This window comes from Vulpes lagopus, chromosome 12 (assembly GCF_018345385.1).
Source record: "Vulpes lagopus strain Blue_001 chromosome 12, ASM1834538v1, whole genome shotgun sequence".
Classification (NCBI taxonomy): Eukaryota; Metazoa; Chordata; class Mammalia; order Carnivora; family Canidae; genus Vulpes; species Vulpes lagopus.
The window spans coordinates 67,026,826-67,046,842 of NC_054835.1; the positions used below are offsets into that span (position 1 = coordinate 67,026,826).

Here is a 20,017-nt window from a genome sequence, read left to right on the forward strand (position 1 = left end):
CACTGTTAAAAAAAAAAAAAAAAAAAAAAAACTGCACTGTTAGATAATAAGTCGATCTGTTAGTTTAATGATTATTCATAATCTCTAAGGCATTTGGTTGTTCTATCAGAGAGAACTGTGACTGTATTGAATGCAGATTGTTTTTTGTATTGATTTTCTTACCTACACTGTTCTAAGTGACCACGACAGGATACTGTTATACTTGAATGCAGAGTGGGGCTTATGATTTATCTCTACTGCTTATTTTGCAGCAAACTATGGTGAAAACACCTGCCCCTGACGCTATGTGTATGATTAATAATATCAGAGAATTCCTTTTAAGTCAAATATAAAATACATTAAAAATCAACCGGCTGGAGGACTGTAAATTGTTACAATGGGATTGTGATAAGGAGGAGCAGAGATCAGTTCTTATACTTACTCAAAATTTACTTAAAAATTATTTCCTGTATCAGCACCCTTTACTCCAGTGCTTCCCAACTTTGTTCAAGGCTTGGCGAACATTAAAATGGGTACTGTTTAAATGGCACCCTGGGGTAAACTTACCAACCACTCCCAGCCCCGAGGACTTGCCTGGGGCCACGGCCTCCCACATCTCACTGCATCGCCCGGAGGGCTGAGGGTATAAATATCTTAGGAACCCTTCTACCCAATTCAGGTGCTCCAAGGGGCCAAGGCCCACTGGCTAGGAAACTGGACTAACCTATAATGAGGCTAATTTGACCTCTCTATAGTGTAATATTTTGGAATTGGCTTAAGCTAGTTTAAAACCTGATTATAGCAGCTAGCCATTTTTTGGACATGAGATTGTTTTTTTTTAAACTAGAGTAAGCATGACTGTTTGATTTGAATCTTCTCTGCTTAGGGGAGTTTGAATTAGTCGTTTCCATTTTTCTAGAGTTTTAAGTATTAAGACTTCAGCGCAAATAGTAAAAAGAACACAGTATTTGGAAACAGGTACATATAGGCTTGAATCACATGTGAATTCCAATCCCAACCTGGCTATCTCCTATGTGACATTACTTAAGTTTCTTAACTTCCTAATGGGTAATACTGGGGTAATACCACCGACATACAGAGCTGTGGGGAGAATTAAGAGATATTACACATGCAGTGCCTGGGACAGCGCCCAGGATGTGTAAGATGCTCAGTAAATGACAGCTATCATTATTATTTCATAGTTAAAGCTGAGACTGTGTTTCAATTTTTTACCACACTGTGAACACTTCATACTTAACAATATTTAACAGGTAAACGTTCTTTACAAAGTGTTTTCATACTAGTTGTAAAACTAAGAAACCATGGTTTCTTACCAGCTTACATATGTGAAGTTCTCTAATGACTTCACTTCCATTGAGAATATAGCTGAAAATTAATGCACTAAAAATCTATCTTTCCTCTTAGAAGCCCAAAGGCAGAACGTGCAACACATATTAACGGTGTACCTTTCAAACATCTTAAGTGGGTGTATCCCCATTAGTTACCAAAATTTACTTATAGTGAGTCTGAACAGTTGCTTCAGCCCTTTATCCTTTAAGAGACAAGGAACAGTGGAATTTTAAAAACACTTCTTTAAAGATTAATTTTGGTTGTATTCACTTCTGATAATTAGTTTAGAACTCTAATTTGAAGATCAGTGCAACTTAATGTATTAAAATTTAGGCCGAGAATCTTTTAAAATATGGAGATTGTAGTATAGGTACAGTAGTGCTCTGTAGATAAAATAAGAGTGACTGCAAACTCTCTAAAAACATGACTTGCATGCACACTCTTAAGAAAAAAGTCAAGTCAAGGTATGAACACACTGGTAACCTCTCGGGTTCTTCTAGTGAGTGTTTCCACAGGGGTTGTCTGAGGTCTGGCAGCCCATGTTCTGGCCTGTTACTTGTACTTTGAAGAGAGTTCCGTCTGCACACATACAGAGCTTGTAGCGCACCCAGTCACTGGCACCAAACTGGTCTCCGCTGGAGGAGCTAGGTAGGCGAGTTGTGCTGACCATCACAGTTCCATTTAGGATGATGCTGTTTTCCTATCAGGAGAGTAACAGATAATAGTATGATTGATTTGCCTCTACAAGTGGTGACAGGACGAGATGAATACACAAAACTTAGAATGTTAACAAGAAAAATAGGTAACGAAAAACAGTAAAGTCATGACCAAAACAACAACAAAGGAAACTAAAACCAGTGTCGAGATTCAGCTAGTGGCCTCTCGTTCATAATGTGTATTGATACCTAATATTCATCAATCCTACCTGCATGAGACTGATAGAGATCATTTGTTACTTCCTAAGAGTTTTTACAAAGTTACTGACTGGTACATTTCTGATGATGAGAAGAAAAAAAGAACTGTTTTTCTCCTACAGAAAATGAATTTTAAAGACCAGGCACTCAAAGAAAGAGAGCCTGGAGGTTCTAGTCTTCAGGCCCACTGTTTCAGGAATATTCTTGTTATTGTGGCCTTTTTCTTTTTGGGAACTCCTAACCCTCTCTCTCCTTTTTTTTTTTCCCCATTCACTCCACAAATAATTATTAAATGTCTGCTACATGTTAGATACTATTCTAGGTGCTGAGGATACAGCAGTCAACAGACAAGCAAGTCCAAGTTCTCATACAGTTGACATTTTAATGGGGAAGGGCAGACAATAAACATGTGAACAGGTAAAATAAATAAAACCTCACCGGAGAGAAATAAGGTAAGCAGAGAGACAGTGAGCAGGCCGGGGGTCTATTTACATAGGGTGGTCAAGGAAGGCCTCTCCGATGAGGTCACAGTGCAGCGGAAATGGGATGACACAAATAAGCCATGTGGGCAACTGGGGAGAGGCACCTGAAGCAGAGGACACAATAGGCCACAGTGTGAAGATGTGCTAGGTGCTTGAGAACAGGTGGAAGCCAGTGTGGCTACAGCAGAAGGCACAAGGGAGTCAACTGGTAGGAGAGGAGTCGAAGGAATGGACTTTGAATTTTATCCCCAGTTAGAGGAGAAGCCACTTGGAGGGATATGAATATGGAAGTGATGTGATCTCTGAGGAAGGACTGCTCTGGCTGCTGCACAGGAAACTAACCACAGGGGTGAATGAGGAAGCAGCCAGAGCGCTTAGGAGGCCTTTCCAACAGTGCAGCAGGACACGGTAGTGGTTTATAGCATGGGTGGTGGGGGAGGCAGTGAGAAGCAGCCAGGCTCTATCTCTTGAAGGTAGAGCAAGAAGGCTGCTGATGAACTGACAGACACCATTTAACGAGATGGGAACACTGAAAGAGAAGCATGACTGGGGAGGGAGGAAGGGTATGAAGATTTTTAGACTTGCTAATCTGAGATGCCTGTTCTGTCCTGGAGTGGAGAAGGTAAGTCGGCGGGGTATGTGAGTCTTAGATTGGAGGAGAGATTAAAGCAGGAGTTCCAAATTTGAGTCATCAGGTTACAGAAGGCATTTAAAGCAATAAGACAAAGCTGGGTATGAAGAAATGGAAATAGCTAATGGACTATGCAGTATTAATTAGTATGCATATGGAAATAGAATCCCTAAGTGATGAATTTTGAAATTTTGTTCCAATGTTGCCATCTTGTGGTCATTTAATTTTACTTTCTTTAAAACTGCTAAAGAAGTTATTTATTTAAAAACAGTTTAATTGATAAAATTATTTTTTTAAACAAAATTCTTATCATTAGCTATATGCTTAAAAACTAATTGCTGATAATAACTAGATTGTAAAGCTAATTATTTTCAGTACTGGCCTGTTTTTCTTTAAATGTGGAGAAACTGAAACGTATGTATGTGTATTTCAAAGAATCTTAGTATTTCTTTAACAACAGATAGAGTTTTCAGGTAGAAAATAAGAAAAGATTTACGTAACTTGCTAATGGCTATATACAAATCTATCACACCTCTTGCTTCTTTGAGTTTCCAGTGCTGAGAACAATAGCCCCACAGTGACGGTTCTTCAACACTATTCTTTTAGAGGAATGGCTTCTTACTACAATACATGCAAAAAATACTCAGTATTGCTATTGAGTTTCTGGCAAGAAACACATTTTATGTCATCTTTATTATTTAGAAATTAGAATGTGTGCTTTAGGGGAGAAAGCTATTTAAGAAAATGGAAAACTTAATTTTTAAAAGAACTATGAAATTTTTTCTAGAACTATGAAATTAAATTTAGGTAAAAATACAAATCCTTAGGTTTCAGTTTATTTTTGTCGTATATACTGCTTGGTAAAATCAATTTAATTAGCTTTAGTTAAGTAGCATGTAGCAGGCGACCAAAGGAAGACATTTTGAATAAATGTGCTTCGACTAAAATTGTGAGCAGGTAAACCGTTTTTGGACTTCTGGCTCCCTTATATATGTTACCTACTGAAGTTCAGATATAAACTGTGAAGGACAAAACTTCACTTTTCAATAGCTAAAATAAAGGCAAAATCTTTTTCTTTTGTAGTTAATAACAGATGGGTAAATAAAATACATTTCTTACATCTGCTAATTGATTTTCACATCACTGGATATAAAACTCAGTAAAGGATACGGAAAATCCTTAAATGAAAAAAAAAAAAAAAAAAACAAACCCCAACAACTTCAGGGAATGGACACTACTTTGATAATTCTTACTTTGAAAATCTTCCAGAATTCTGGAAGTTTATTCATTTTTGCTTTTTAAAATAACAAAGGAATGACAAAGGTATCATTTTGTAAAAAAAAAAAAAAAAATTTTTTTTTAGAAAACAAGAGGCAAGCAGAAAGAAAAATTAAGTCACCTGTTACCCTGCTACCCACAGCCAACCACTGTTGACATGTGGCACACCCTTCCAGGTTTTTATAAACGTACTTATGTTTTGAAAAATAAAAAGATATTTCACAAATTGTAACTCTCTTTCACTTCCAGGTCAAAAAATATACAAGTATAGTACCATTTTTAATAATTGTATACTATTCTACATATAGATCCATGTGCTCAAGAATCTAATAAGTCTCTTAAACTCTTAAGGAATACTTACTGCCTTCAACTCCATATTACCACCCATGTGAAATTCAATGGTTTTGCCCATAATGAATACGCCTTCATTTCCACGCACAATAGCACGCCCATCAACCTTTATATTTAAGTCACTAGTAGCATTGCTGGTAATCTGGAAATTAAAAAAAGTAATAAAAAGTGTTTCTAAATTACAGTGAAAATTATTAGAGACAGAAACAGGAGTTTCAGCCATAGAATATGAAAGGCAAGGGTTTCCTGTCACGTTTTATAGGTGTTGAGACAGAGAGATGTGGCATGATAATGATCAGACTACAAATCCAGAACTAATCAATCCTTCCCACTGTTCCATAATTTATTCTTTCCCATCACTTATAAAACAGCGAAACTATCCCTGGGTGACGCAGCGGTTTAGCGCCTGCCTTTGGCCTAGGGCACGATCCTGGAGACCCAGGATCGAATCCCACATCGGGCTCCCGGTGCATGGAGCCTGCTTCTCCCTCTGCCTGTGTCTCTGCCTCTCTCTCTCTCTCTGTGACTATCATAAATAAATAAATTTAAAAAAAAAAAGAATTGTATTTTTAAAAAAAACAACAAAAAAACCCCCAGCAAAACTCCCCTCCCGCTTTGTAAATTTAGACAGCAATTCTCTTCCATTAATAAAGCAAACAAAATAAATCATACCCTTTCAGTAGACGCTTTTTGAACGTTCAAACTTTTCACTCCACTTGGCAAATGAAACTCATGAGTTTCATAGTCTGTGCTGAATAAGATATTCTGAGTCCTCGGGTCAAAAAACTGCATACCAATGTCACTCGTAATAGAAGTTTTGTTCTTTTCTACACTGAGCTTTGTTGTCCCTTGCTGAAAGACAATCTTCAGAAAAACACTTTATCATGAGTATGTTTTCAAAGGAGACTGCAGCCAAAATTCATCAAGAACATTATCAAAAACACTTTAAAATAATAGACTAACTTCAAAGAATTTTAACTGCATCAGTCTGTCCCCTCTCTATCCACTTGGGAAGAATTCTTTAAAAAGAGGGCTTATATGCTTGTTTGCTTACACTGCTCTGTACAAATCCATGGGTCACATGGGCAGGAGGTGGTAAGAACACCTTTAGGTTCTATGTCATTGAAAACCTACACTGCAGCAGCCATGGGGCACAGGCTGCCATGGACTAGATTGGCATATTCTTCTCTAGACTCCCAGAAAGTACAGGGTATTCCAACCTGGGAGGGTGCTTTGTTTGCTGGTTATTTTGTGTGGAGGAGATAGAGGATATTCTGTATTCTTAGAATAATTAATCTGTATTAAGAAAGCAAATAACATTAATGGATTATAAGACCCGCAGTATTATTAAATGTGCTGATGAATATTCTCTCAAGGAAAATATCCATTTCCAATAATCAACTCTAGTTTTTTAACAAGGAAAATTTCTCTACTGTCCCTTGACTAAAGTGGTAACTTACAGGCTGGTTGTTGCCGGTGATAACCAAATTTTCATTTCGCCTTCCTCCCACCGTGCTCTTGTAAAGAGGATGTATAACTCCCATGTCAGATACTTGCTTAAACCGAAGCAGACCACTTTCATGAAACTCCATGCTGTCACAGCCATTTGGTCCAATGCGAATCACAGCCCAGATAACAAGTGTTATCTAAAAAAGAAAACAATCCCCTGCGAATGGGTAGCATATATTCAACATAATTAGAAAACAAACAGAAGATAATTGCCGAAGCATTAAACTTCCTGAGATGTCTCATCAGTGGTATAAACACATCAGTTGGTTTTCCACTTATAAACAGAACCAGTTTTATTTTTATCACGGTATTAGAGGCAAATAGCTAAAAGTCAAAAAGTGCTACAAGAGCAGTTTCTTCTTCCTTTTGCTCCCTCTACATCTCGTCCCGGGACAACCACTTTTAGGTATTTCATCTAGAATTTATCCCAGAGTTTTAGGTGATATATTATTTCTTCACACATCAGTTTGAGGTTTTATCTATTATTTTCATACTTTAGCAGATGAGAATTTATTGTGTTTCTATTTCTGAAATGGAAATAGGTTTCAAGTGCTAGCTAGATTAGATCCAGGTTCAGTATTTTTAGTATTGTAACCATATAAGTATTGTTCATTGCTAAGCCAAAGACTGTAACTAAGAGAGCAGTTCCTTTCTTGTACTCTGTGTCTTGTGGTTTCATATATTGTTGTTTTTTTTTTTTTTTGGCACTGGACCAAATTTGCTTACTCAAATTTTGCTCAAGTTTTCATTTGAAAACTTGACTGAATTTTTTCAAAACCTCCCATGTTTCTCTAAAATGTCCCTTGATAAAATGTTCTAAAAGTCCAAACCTCTTTAACAATTTTTTCTATTAATTTTTCTCTCCCAGGAGATCTTGCTGCAACTCTGATCTTCTTGCTCCAATCTGGGTGGTCACTGCTGGGTCGGCTACATAACTGTAACCGTGAACTTGTCCTTCATTTTCATGCTGGAACTTCCTTTTTTCTCCTGCACTAGATAGATACTGTTTCCTGTATCCTTGTCTTCGGCCTTCTGGGAGTTAGCTCCTTCTTGTGGTGAGCACCTCCTCCAGTGGCCTCCTTAGAAAAAATATATGCGAAGTAAAATTTGAGAGTATATATGGCTTAAAAATGTCTTTATAAACCCTCACATTTAACAGTCGAGCTTGATAATTTCTAGGTTTGGTGCTATTCTCTCTCTGAATGTTGAAGGCCCTTGTATTCTTGCTTTCTGGTCTCCAGGGTTGGATTTGAAAAGTCTGATGCCTCTGATTTTGTATTCTTCATATGCAATTTTTTTTTTTTTTTTTACTTCCTCTGGAAGGTTTTAAGATCTTCCCTTTAACCCAGGTTCTCTTAAATTTCACAGTAATGGCCTTGGTGTGAGTCTTTTTTGTGCATGACACTGGACCTAGAATGGTAGTTTTCAATCTGTTCTAGGAAAATTTCTTGGTTAATTTATTTGGTAATTTTCTCCCCAGTGTTCCTTCTTATCAATTTGTGAAACTCCTATTAACAGAATGTTACACTTCCTGGACTGATTCTTCAATTTTGTTGAGCTTTCTGGACGGGTTTCCTTTCTTTTCTCCTTCTCTTTCCATCTATCCATCCATCCCTATGGATTTCTTTAAGTTCTTCCTTATTCCTTAATTGCTCCTTTTTAATGGCATGTTATCCTTGTTTCATGGATGTAATATAGTCTCATTTCTCTGAAAATACTGATTTTAATTTTTTAAGTTTTCTGTCATTCATTCTATTTTCTGTATCTCCCTGAATTCCTAGTTTCCCCACGGTTTGGGTGATTTGGTGCTCATCATTTTTCAAATCTGGGAGCTTTCCAAAAAACTCCATTATCTCTGATAGCTCAGTGTTCATATTTAACAGTGAGGTTTAAAAAAGTGCACAGAAAGTTCTCTGTGTGGGGTGGTTGTGACAGACAGGCTTCACAGTAGGAGAGAGGGTGGCTGTCTCACTGGGACCTGCCAAGTGTCAGTATCTACAGATTTTTTTCCCCAGATGCTTCAGTTTTTCTGGAGCAGACTACTTCATCTCTTGCCTCAAGGACATTAGCCTGGTGCCAGGGAGCTGGAGTCAGAGGATGAGAAGAGAGCTGGGAAACAGAGTCTCAGTGCTCAGGATTCAGACTTCTCTGCTTCCAGCATAGAAACCCATCCCCACCTGCTCTGTGCAGTATCCTCAGGCAGGAAGAATTGTCTCCCTTCCATAACATACTGTGTGGGGTTAGGAGGCATAGCTGCCTAACTGCTGGCTGGAAGGGAGAGTGAGGCTAGGGATCTCAAGGCTCCTACAGGTTTTCCAAAGAAGCTGTTTTCAGTTCCTGCCTCAGTCCTGCTTTTCATGGCACTTGTATATCCAATTGCTGACGATTCTGCAAGGCACTTTCACCAACACGCCCTGCAGCCCCCTCCCCAGCACACATGCAGAGAAATCTGCCATTTCTCTTCCTGCTTCTTTATAGGGCCAAATTTAGGATTTTAGGTGCCTCCCACGTTCTTTCAAGATATTTCTATTTCTTGACATTGTCACCTTGGGATGAGCTTTTTAAAGAGGAAGGGGACAAAAATGTCCCCATTCTGCCATCTTAACCAAAAGTTTCCAACAACAAAAAAATTATAAAATAAAGACAGAACATGCGCTCTTAGTAAAGCTATTTATAGTATGAACTCTTTTCAATGTAAGGGAAGAATTAGACACAAATGTTTTGAATGTACATAAAATATAAAAGATGGGATTAAAAATATTAGATGTCAAAAATAAACTAAATGGAATCAAGGTTAGAACCACTGTAGCCCATGATCATCAGTCTTGGGTATACCAATAACCACCCTCTCAATATGTCATCTACACACATGCCAGAGGGGTTCAGGTGTAGCCCTCAGATTGTTACAACCTTGGATTAAGTCTTCTTTAGAAAATCAAGTATCTTTGGAAAAGGCAACATACTAAGTCTTTAGCACCTTAGTGTAAACTGGCCTACCAAATCCTCCCATTCTTTGACAACAGAGATTTAAGACTACAGATATAACTGTTTGCTGTCAAATAAGGGTTTGCAATTGTAAAATCTGGTTGAGGAGGGACACCTGCGTGGCTCAGCGGTTGGGCGCCTGCCTTCGGCTCAGGTCATGATCCTGGGATCCGGGATCGAGTCCTTCATCAGGCTTCTCCCTCTGCCTCTGTCTCTCCCCTCTCTCTCTCTCTGTATCTCTCATTAATAAATAAATAAATAAATCTTAGAAAAAAAATAAAAAAAAAAGAAGAAAGAAAAAAAATCTGGTTGAGAAGGTTTAGGACTAAATTTAGGTTTAGGACTGCATGAAAACAGAGAGGATTGTATTTTTTAGGAGAGGTAAAGGCAATAAAGTCATGATGGCAAAGGTCTCTCCTGACCAAGTTGACTCTACCCTTCCAAAAGTTAAGTTCTTTAAAGGGAACTTTCCATGCACATTTTCTTCTAAATAAAATTAATACGTGTCAATATTAGCATGCTAGGTTTTTAAAATATATGACATATTTAAGACAACTCAATGAGTAGAGGTACAGATTTAGTTATGAAATGAGTAAGTCACAGAGATGAAAAGTACAGCACAGGGAATATAGTCAATAACATCGTAATAACGTTGTATAGTGACAGATGGTGACTACACTTACAGTGAGCACTGAGTAATCTACAGAACTGTCAAATCCCCCTGTTGTACATCTGAAGCTAATATAATACTGTATGCTAACTGCACTTTAAAAATAAATTTTTAGGGATGCCTGGGTGGCTCAGCGGTTTAGCATCTCACTTCCGCCCAGGGCGTGATCCCAGAGTCCCGGGATCGAGTCCCACCTTGGGCTCCCTGCATGGAGCCTGCTTCTCCCTCCGTCTGTGTCTCTGCCTCTCTCTCATGGATAAAAATAAATAAATAAATAAATAAATAAATAAATAAATAAATAAATAAATAAATAAAATTTTAAAAAGGCCAGTGGGTCTTTTCTGTAAGTGTGTAAAAGACAGAATCTCCTGTTGTTTTTCAAAGTATACATCAGGAAAAAACATCTGATAAGATGCCCTCTTAGACATGAAATTAGGAAGACAGGTTTCTGTTAGACAATATATTGGACAGTAGGCAAGTCAGTGGCTCTCTGCACACAGTGTCAAAGGTAATTGTGCATTTAAAAGAACTTAAGAGATAAAACATGTACAGAAAAGCAGAAAGTAAGAGGATTTCAAAAGAAGTTATAGAAACAAAGTCTGCGATTTCACTGAAAAATCCCTAAGGTAATTAAAAGAAGAAAATTCTGTACCATATATACTTACAATTAAATTGATGACAGCCAAGATAAACAAGAGGATAATGACACAGATGGCCAGGTTGCCCTTTCTTCCTCTCAATCCTGTTTTATGGAGGCGATCTTCATCAATTGGAATATATCCAGCTTTGAAATTACTATTGTGCTCCTTATTGACATTCCTTCTCTCGACGGCTTTCTCACGCATGGACTTCTTTACAGGACCATTGGAACTTTGCTAAAAACAAAGGACAGCACAGTGGAACCGCCATACTCACTCTTTTTAAGGCATTTATTGATGAAGTGCAAACTCCTAATCAAAGAAAGCTGAATGGGTTAGTGATATATTTTCCATGAATAAACTTTAAGTCACATTGAGTTGCAGGCTCCAAGTCATGACATTACTATACTTAGAGCGGAGAAGAACCTTTAGTGTGACTATCTGGTGACACATTTCCACCCTTTGCTTGGAATAGTCCTAGTGTGTATAGCTAGCTCACTTGGGGGAAAAGTTGACATACACATTCCATGGTAGGTTATCTTTTTTTAAATTAATGATTTACAGTGATTTATTTCATTATATATATAGATAAATAGAGATTATATAAATTTTTTTCATTTATAGGAATTTGTAAAGGTTGACACATTTTGCTCTTTGTCACCCCAACTGGCTAAAGCTGACATTATCCTACATCTGCAGTTTTCAAAGTCAGGGCCGGGGAGAACTGGAGGAACTGCTTCAACGCTTAGAGGAATCTGGAGAGGACAAACTATGTTCAAAATAACACCAAGACATTATTCACTCTCCCCCTCTCATGAATGTTCAGTGGAGTTTTCCAGAGGCTAAGTGACTGTATGGGATGACATCAATGTTCTAACAGTGAATGGAATATGTGCTTGTGTATTCCTGTGTTTCCAATTTTCTCAGGTTTAATTTCTAATGTGGTAAATATCAATAAATACCAACCCACGTAAACAAAAGTTCTTTGGGATCCTCAGTCACCTTTAAGGGCATAAAGATAACCCGAGACCAAAAAGTTTGAGAACGTCTAACTTAAGACTATGGTTGAATAAATAACATTTTTGGTAATATATCATGAACACTGAATGGTAGAAATGGATACTGTCCAACTTACATAGATTTTGGAGCTCTAGGAAAAAAAATTATTAAACACTTTATGCTAAACACTAATACCACAAATAGGAAATATAGGACAGGATCCTCATTCTCTAGATTTTTATTTTTTAAGATTTATTCATGAGAGACAGAGAGAGAGAGACAGAGAGAGAGAGAGGCAGAGACACAGGCAGAGGGAGAAGCAGGCTCCATGCAGGGAGCCCAATGTGGAACTCAATCCCGGGACTCCAGGATCACACCCTGGGCCGAAGGCGGCGCTAAACCGCTGAGCCACTTGGGCTGCCCATATTCTCTAGATTTATACCCAAATATAATTTGGGTATAAAATAGTTAGCAATGCAATAGAGTATTCTGTATGTTTAGGTGCCAGAATCTCAATACTTTGGCCAATACATGCCATGGAGCTCAATGGGAAGAGAGACGGGATGGCTTTGGATTTGTTTTCAATGAAACAAGAAGTAGATGGATCAGAGCTCGTAATAGGGGGGAGAATAAAGTTGCAGAGTAGGGTAGGCTGAGAAAATGTTTGGACTGCTCGGTACAAATCCCAGGCTTTTTGTCTGTTTAACTGGGAATCACTGGAGGTTTGTAAACATGAATGACATATATTTCAGGATGCTAAATGTGTGGATGTTTGTAGGGGAGGAGACAGGAATAACAGTAAGTAGGCTGTTGGGGATGTTGTCATAATGGAGGTTCGAGGTAATGAGATAACAAGGTGGGATGAAAAAGGATAGATTAAAAATATACTCTGTGAGAAGAGTGGACTGAATTTGCAGCCAACTTCAAAGAATCTCGTGTTTACTGAATGGTGACTAGCTAAATATGGGGAATGAAGGAGGAAGAAGATTCTACATATGTTGCACTTAAACTAAATGAGAAATAACCATATGACTCAAAGGCAAGGGGAAGGATGGAATGGATATTAGATCAGTCAGGACTAGAGATAAAGATTTGAGAGTCCTTAGCCTCAAGGTAAATTAAATTCATGAGAGTACATCAGTTTACTGTGAAAAACTGCATACAGGAAAGAGAACAAAGAGCCAAGCACATAGTCTTGGAGAAATTTAAATGTGCAGCTACAGTGGAAAACGAGAAATACAATGAATGGTAAGAAAACCAAGGACGGGCAGTGTTGCTGAACTTGCTTTGTTCAAAAGTGCTTCCATAACCTTCAAAGAGGAACTCTTCCAGCAAAATGTGAAGCTGGAAGGCAGCCTGGGTAGCTCAGCGGTTTAGCACCACCTTGAACCCAGGGCATGATCCTGGAGACCTGGAATCGAGTCCCACATCGGGCTCCTTTTATGGAGCCTGCTTCTACCTCTGCCTGTGTCTCTGCCTCTCTCTCTCTCATGAATAAATAAAATCTTTTTTAAAAAAAATGCGAAGCTGCAGTCTGAAAAAAAAAAAATGCCACATGTAAACATCTATTTTCCAGTCCAGAAAGAGAAAAGAGGAAAGAGAGAAGACTGTAGCTAAAGAATTATGTACTGTCACAGGAAACTGTGCTTTTCATGTTGCTGTTAGTAAACCAACGCCCGCCTCCCCGCCCCACAATTTGGGGGAAAGACTTGTATGTTTGACGGCAGAAGGAAAGATGCCAAGAGGGGCAAAGACCAAAGACCTCAGATGAGGGCAGGATAATATGGGGAATGAGACCCTTTAAGAAGCAGGAAAGAAAGTGATACAGAGGATATGAGAAAAGAATAGGCTTTAAAGATAGACTCCCACTTTGGTGAAACAGTTCACACTCAGAAGAGAAACAGTTCACACTCTTTTTTCTTCAGGATGTAAAAGGAAAGGTCATCTGCCAATAAAGAGTGGAGAGAGCTACTACAATCTTATGGTGGCAGAGGTAGTGGGCTGGTTAAAGGCTTAAGGAAAAATGAAAAAAGATGCAAATAATTATTGTAATGTAACAGATACAATTTTTGTAATTCCACAGAGCAGTATGGAAGGTCTATAGAATACAATTCAATCCATCCATCAGATTTTTTCATAAAACAGGTAGTTGAGTATAGTTGTATAGGTTGTGTCTGCATGAGGTGCAACATCTATGAGGTGTACATTGATACCGCAGGTGACTCGGAGTGCAATATGCATTTTGATACTTTTTGGCTGAAGGTATATGATACCTTAAGGGAGGTATGCTTTCTTCTAATTTTCACAGACACATCATGGGCAATTTTAAAGTCAGAGCTTGAATAAAGGTTTACATAAAAGAAAGGACAAAACTGTTCTCTCCTAGGATGCATTCTTCACTCTTCTTTGCCAATTCACGTCCATTATTATATTCAACTTGACGCATTTATGATTTATTGAGGAGTTACTATATGCCAAATGCTCCAGACCACCAAGACAAGAAGACACAGCACATAACCCACAATGAACTTCCTTATGGGCCAGGAGAGTAGATAGACAGGGTCACTAACAATGGCAGTTCAACATGGCAAATGCACACAATACTGGGAGGGTACAGAAGAGGAATGTAACTCTACGTACCAAGCAAGGGCATCAGGTGAAGGTTTTTAAGAAAGGCTGAGATTTCATTTGAAACTTGGGAGGATAAATAGGAGTTAGCCAGGCAAAAGCACAGAGAAAGGCATTCCAGGCAAAGGGAACAGCATGGAAAACCTGAGTACAAGTTATCTCTCTGTGAACCAATTTTGGTAGTTTCTGTGGATGGTGAAAGGATGAGTAAAGATATGGGGCAAAAAATAAGGTCAGAGATATGGTTAGGGGCCAGTTAAGGAGCGGACATAAGTACTGTGTCAAGAACATTGGACTTTATCCTGAAGGTGATAGGGAACTACTGAAAATCTAAAATAGGTTAGTGATACCATCAGATTTGCATTACAGTAAAATCAAAGACACGTTCCCAAAAAGACAGAAGAGTTTAAAGATGAAGATACATCAAGAGCAGGTTTATCTAACGGTCCAAAGGAGGACTTGACTGAGCTTTACATGAAAAGATGGGGAGAGGCATCAAAAGGAAGAACTACAGAACCTGCTGACTGATGGGCTGTGTGACCCAGAGGGGATCTAAGATGACTCCCAGGTAGAGACCTGCTAATTACATGTGGAGTATGGAGGAAAAAGAAAACGTGGGACCCTTTGTTCAAATGTCACACCTGGGAGAGCAGAGCATGAGAGCAAGTGTGGGTCCCTTCTGAGCTCCCTGGAGCTGGTCCGGCTCTCAATTTTCTAGTGGGGTTAACCTAGCAAATGGATGGTTGGAGCCCTTTTAATGGTAAACACGATGCCTTCCAGTTTGTACCTTTTTGAGTTTGAGGAGCCTGTGGGAAAAATTCAGTACAGGCTGAAGACGTCAATGTTTTTAACTCTCAAGTGGAAACTAAGGAATGGACCAGATTACCCAGCTTAGGTGTAAAGTGAGAACGGAACCTTGGCGGCACCTCTGGAGCATCATCAACAGGTGATATGGATGAAAAGAGAACCACCTAAAACAAGAGCTGATAAGCCAGGAAGGAGATCAGGAAAGCCAAGGAACAATTAATTTTAATCTCAGTAACTCCAAGGAGCTTTGTCTCCTTTTACTTTCACTCATTCCTTTAGTTTTTATTTTCCTGCCACCATCTGTAGCGTGCCCCCACCTCCCCCCTGCCCTTAGCTGATTTTTCTGCGTTTATTTGACAGTCTGGGTTTAAAGCTCCTTGAAGGTGGGTTTCATATCTTCTATTTCTTGTGTCCTTTGGAATGACTGTTCCAGTGAAATACATATAGACATAGATACATCTCTAAAAGCAGTTAATTAGTCAAGGAAGTATTTTCTGAGAACACTGGCATCTTGACTTGCATTCACTTCTTCAACAATGTTGGAGAATGACACTTTTTTCAAAAGAAACGGTCATATATAAAAAAAAAGAAAAAAAAACGGTCATATAGTTTTGTAGAGGAAGATAACAGTTAAGGGGGAAAAATGACTACGGAAATTATTTTTATTACAACCAAATGCCGTCGCACCTCTAGGTTCGTGTATGTAACACATGCAAGCAAGTATGCGTATGCATGGCTTGCTTTTTTGGGGAGGGGGAATCAGGAAATTCCTGCTAAAGCATTAAGAAACGATCGTAGACCAAGCGGACGGGAGGCGGTCTTAGACTGGGGACTCAAGCTGCAAAACCAAAGCGCGCGGGGCTGCCTGCTGCCCGCTGCCCGCTGCCCGCGGGGGGCGGACACCAGCGGCCCCAGGCCGACACCCAGGCCACCGCCGCGGTCCTGGCTGCGGTCCGGGAGCCCCGCCCCGCCCGCGCCGGCTGACACTATTTTTACCCGCAGCTCCGCGGGCCACAGAACCCCGCGCGAGCCGCCGCTGCCCCCGACCGCCTGCCCCCCGCAGCTGGCGACCCGCCCCGCCCCCGCCCCGGAGCCCCGCCCGCAGGCCCGCCCCGCCCTCGCCGGCAGCCCGGGCTGCGGACAGCCCCTCCCGCCCCCCGGAGCACGCCCTCGCGCCCCGGCGCCCTGCGGCCGGCCCCACGGCGGGCCCCACGGCGGGGTCCCAGCCTCCCCTGCCCCTCTGGCCCCCGGCCGCGGCGGGGCTCCCAGACCTGCTCGGCCGCCGCCGCCGCTGCCGCCGCCGCCATCTTCCCGCGCCTGCGCACTGGATGGATGGGGGGCGGTTCCCAGCTCGGCGCCGCTACACCCCACGCGCCTGCGCACTGGAGGGATGGGGGGCGGTTCCCAGCGCGCCGCCGCCGCTGCACCGCGCGCGCCTGCGCACTGGAGGGATGGGGGGCGGTTCCCAGCTCGCCGCCGCTGCACCCCGCGCGCCTGCGCCCTGGAGGGATGGGGGGCGGTTCCCAGAGCGCCGCCGCTGCACCCCGCGCGCCTGAGCCCTGGAGGGATGGGGGGGGGGACGGTTCCCAGCTCGCCGCCGCTGCATCCCGCGCGCCTGCGCACTGGAGGGATGGGAAGCGGTTCCCAGCTCGCCGCCGCGGCACCCCGCGCGCCTGCGCACTGGAGGGATGGGGGGCGGTTCCCAGCTTGCCGCCTCCGGGGCACCCCGCGCGCCTGCGCACTGGAGGGGATGGGGGGCGGGTTCCCAGCTCGCCGCAGCCGCCGCCGCCTCCCCCCCGCTGCGCCCCGCTTCCTGCGCCCGGCGCAGTGGCCGCGGGTGCGCCTGGTTCCCGCGAGCTCGGGCCGCCTCTCCTCCTCCGGAAAGGGCGCTCCGAGAGGGGACGACGCCTCCCCCGTGGCCCTCCGTCCCTCCCCGCAGGGCTGGTGCGTGCCGAGCTGCGACGTCCGCGGTGTTCGCTTTCTCGGTGGCTGGAGTGTGATGCCGCTGCCCTGTCTGCTCTACATCAGAACTTGGCTGTGAAGTTTAAACTAGACCATCTGATGCATAAGAAATCCCTCCTAAACGTTTCCCTTCTCTCTGGAGTTTGGCTGATGTCAGCAGCTCACTGGTCATCCATCTCTGCATCTTCTTTCCCAAATGCTGGAACCACCGACTCCCATCCCCGTGCTCAGCCCTGCCGGGCGCTGCGGCACATCCTGCATCTTAGCTGGGACAAGTGACTGTAAACTGTAGCCCACGGCTTTGGGAGTCAGCAGTAAGTCTGTCTGTACTCTGGCTCTGCTCCCATTTATCAGCTCAGATAACAGGGCTTTTGATTGATCCTCAGTTCCTGTTTCCAGTTCTGGTACCACAGTCCTCCCTATCGATGCTTTGCCTTTTTTTTTTCCCCTCTGCTGGGGAAGAGTTTCTCTTTTGCTCTCTCTGGCAAGCACACGCTTATTCAACCTCCAAGAATCTGTTCCAATGTCACATTCTCTCTAAACCCTTCTCAGACTCCCACAGGCAGTTTTTAGCTGGTCTGCCCCTTAACTCTTGTCTTTAATTCTGCATTTCCGTTTACCTTTGGACATGCACACTAAGGCTAGAGTATTAATCAGATTATGAAGACACCTATTCCTTCATTCGCTTTATAACACTTTAAATACTGTTCCCCCCCACACGCAAAAATATATCCAAATCCTAATCACCAGGACCTATACATGTGATGTTATTTTGAATTTTGAAATAGGGTCTTTGCAGATATAAATAAGTTGAGGATCTCAAGAAAGATCACCCTGGATTTGGGTTGGGGTCTAAATCTCATGACTGGTGTCCTTCAAAGAGGAGAGGACAAGGGCACAGGCAGAGAAGAAGACCATGTGAAGACAGAGGCAGAGATCAGAGTAATGTTTCTACGAGGCAAGAAATGCCAAAACTTGTCACCAGGCTCTTGGAGAGAGGCATGGATCAGATTCTCCCAGAGAGCTTCCAGAAGGAACCAACCCTGCTGATTTTCTGAGTTCTAACCTCCAGAACTGTGAGAAAATAAATTTCTGTTCTTGGAGGCTATCAGATTTGTTACAGGAGCCCTTGGGAAACTTACACACACTTCAAGCCCAAAAAGTCAAAAAATTGGGCTTAAAATCTTTCCCCTCCATCTGCTCTTTGCATGTTCCCTTAGTGAATGATACCACCATCCAGTCAGAAACTTGCAAAGTCATTCTATACTATTTGTAGTGTGATTTTTTTTTTTTTTTTTAAAATACAAACCCAGGGATGCTTGGGTGGCCTAGCGGTTTAGCGCCTGCCTTTGGCCCAGGGCCTGATCCTGGAGACCCGGGATCGAGTCCCACTTCAGGCTCCCTGCATGGAGCCTGCTTCTCCCTCTACCTGTGTCTCTCTCTCTCTCTCTCTCTCTCTCTCTCTCTCTGTCTCTCATGAGTAATTAAATAAAAATCTTAAAAAAAATACAAACCGGATCATGATACTCTTTGAACTTTAAAATCCTCCAATAACTTTTACAATGAAAGTCTATCTTAGCACATACAGTTCTGTACTTTTTGGTCCCCGTCTACCTCTTTCTATCCTCCTTTCCTGCCCCTTTACAAACTCATCTTCTCTCCAGCCATGTGTAGTATTTGTAGTTCTCATGTATTTGCCTGAGTGCATCGAGTTCTTAATGTCTGTGCTTTTGCACATGTGGCTATCTCTCTATTTTATCTAGCTATTCTTCTACTTGTCTACCAGGACTCAGCTCAAAGGATATCTTTTCTGGGAAGCCCTTCATAATTTTTCTCCTCATCCCAAATTTCTGATATCTCTGGCCCTCAGTAGTTATTACACTGATTTGCTATGATGCCCTTTGGATACTCCATAATATGCTATCATGTTATTTTACTTTTCATGCATGTACAGTTTGTCCCAGAGTGTACTGTAAGTTCCTTACAAAGCAGTGTCAATGTGTTACCACTTCTGTGCTCCAAATCCTAAACATACTATAGGATCCAAGTAAATGTACTTAATAATTCTGATGAATGAATGTTGGATTAATTTTCTGCTGGGTAAAAAATATTACTGACATCTAGATGTCTCTGATACATGTCCACTCTAATGCTCACCATGCATTACTCCATGGAAGAGCCTCAATAACTTTCAAATCTTGTCTCCTAAGAGCTCTTTCTGGGTCCAGCCCAGCTCCAAACTTCACCTCTACGAGCACCAACATGATATCAAAAAGACCATTTTTCTGTTTATAGCCCTGTGCTGCTTCCCAACTGCCTACAAAATAATGATCGACTTCAGCCTGATATACAAGACTGAATCACAGTTGAACCCAGGATTATCTTCCCAGTCTTGGCTCTGATTCCCTGAATTCCCTACAGTCACACTGGACTAGCATTCATCCTTCCCTGCCTCTCCATGCAATCATGCCTCTTTGCTACTGTCCATTCTGTTCCATCTCTTCCTGGTGAAACTCCTCTCCATCCTTCCAGATCTGACTCTAAATGTCACTCTCTTCTGTAACTTCCTCTGGCCCTTTCTTCAAGAAGCTAGAGGAGGAAGTAGGGGAAGGGTAGTGTTTCCAGATAATTTTATATTTACTGTTACAACTTTCACATTGATCTATGGTTGTGTATCTCTTTTCTGAATAGATTATGAGATGCTAGGGAGCAGAGATCAAGTCTAATCTTGCCTTATGATTGTGGTAGATGTTTCTGTTGCCTATAAATTCAGTAAATGTTTATCAAATGTGATGAAAAAACCTATTTCAACATCCTTCATCTTAGGGACTGCC

The 20,017-nt window shown here is 41.6% G+C and overlaps 1 protein-coding gene across 1 annotated transcript; it reads right to left on the minus strand.

Moving 5' to 3' along the window:
• Positions 1–31: 31 nt before the first annotated feature.
• On the minus strand, positions 32–16,615 carry SGCB (sarcoglycan beta). The gene is made up of 6 exons (XM_041725756.1): positions 16,493–16,615; positions 10,815–11,024; positions 6,446–6,631; positions 5,658–5,849; positions 4,996–5,127; positions 32–2,029 (listed from the first exon to the last, which is right to left on the minus strand). Exons 1-6 carry the CDS (start codon positions 16,526–16,528, stop codon positions 1,826–1,828), a joined length of 960 nt encoding a protein of 319 aa, XP_041581690.1. The 5' UTR covers positions 16,529–16,615; the 3' UTR covers positions 32–1,825.
• Positions 16,616–20,017: the final 3,402 nt, after the last annotated feature.

Coding starts and splice junctions, on each gene's coding strand:
- SGCB (XM_041725756.1), bottom strand. CDS start 16,528: ATGGCGGCGGCGGCAGCGGCGGCGGCGGCCGAGCAG. Junction 11,025..16,492: donor CGGCGGCGGCGGCCGAGCAG/GTCTGGGAGCCC, acceptor CTTTGTTTTTAG/CAAAGTTCCAATGGTCCTGT. Junction 5,128..5,657: donor AAAAAGCGTCTACTGAAAGG/GTATGATTTATT, acceptor TTTAATTTCCAG/ATTACCAGCAATGCTACTAG.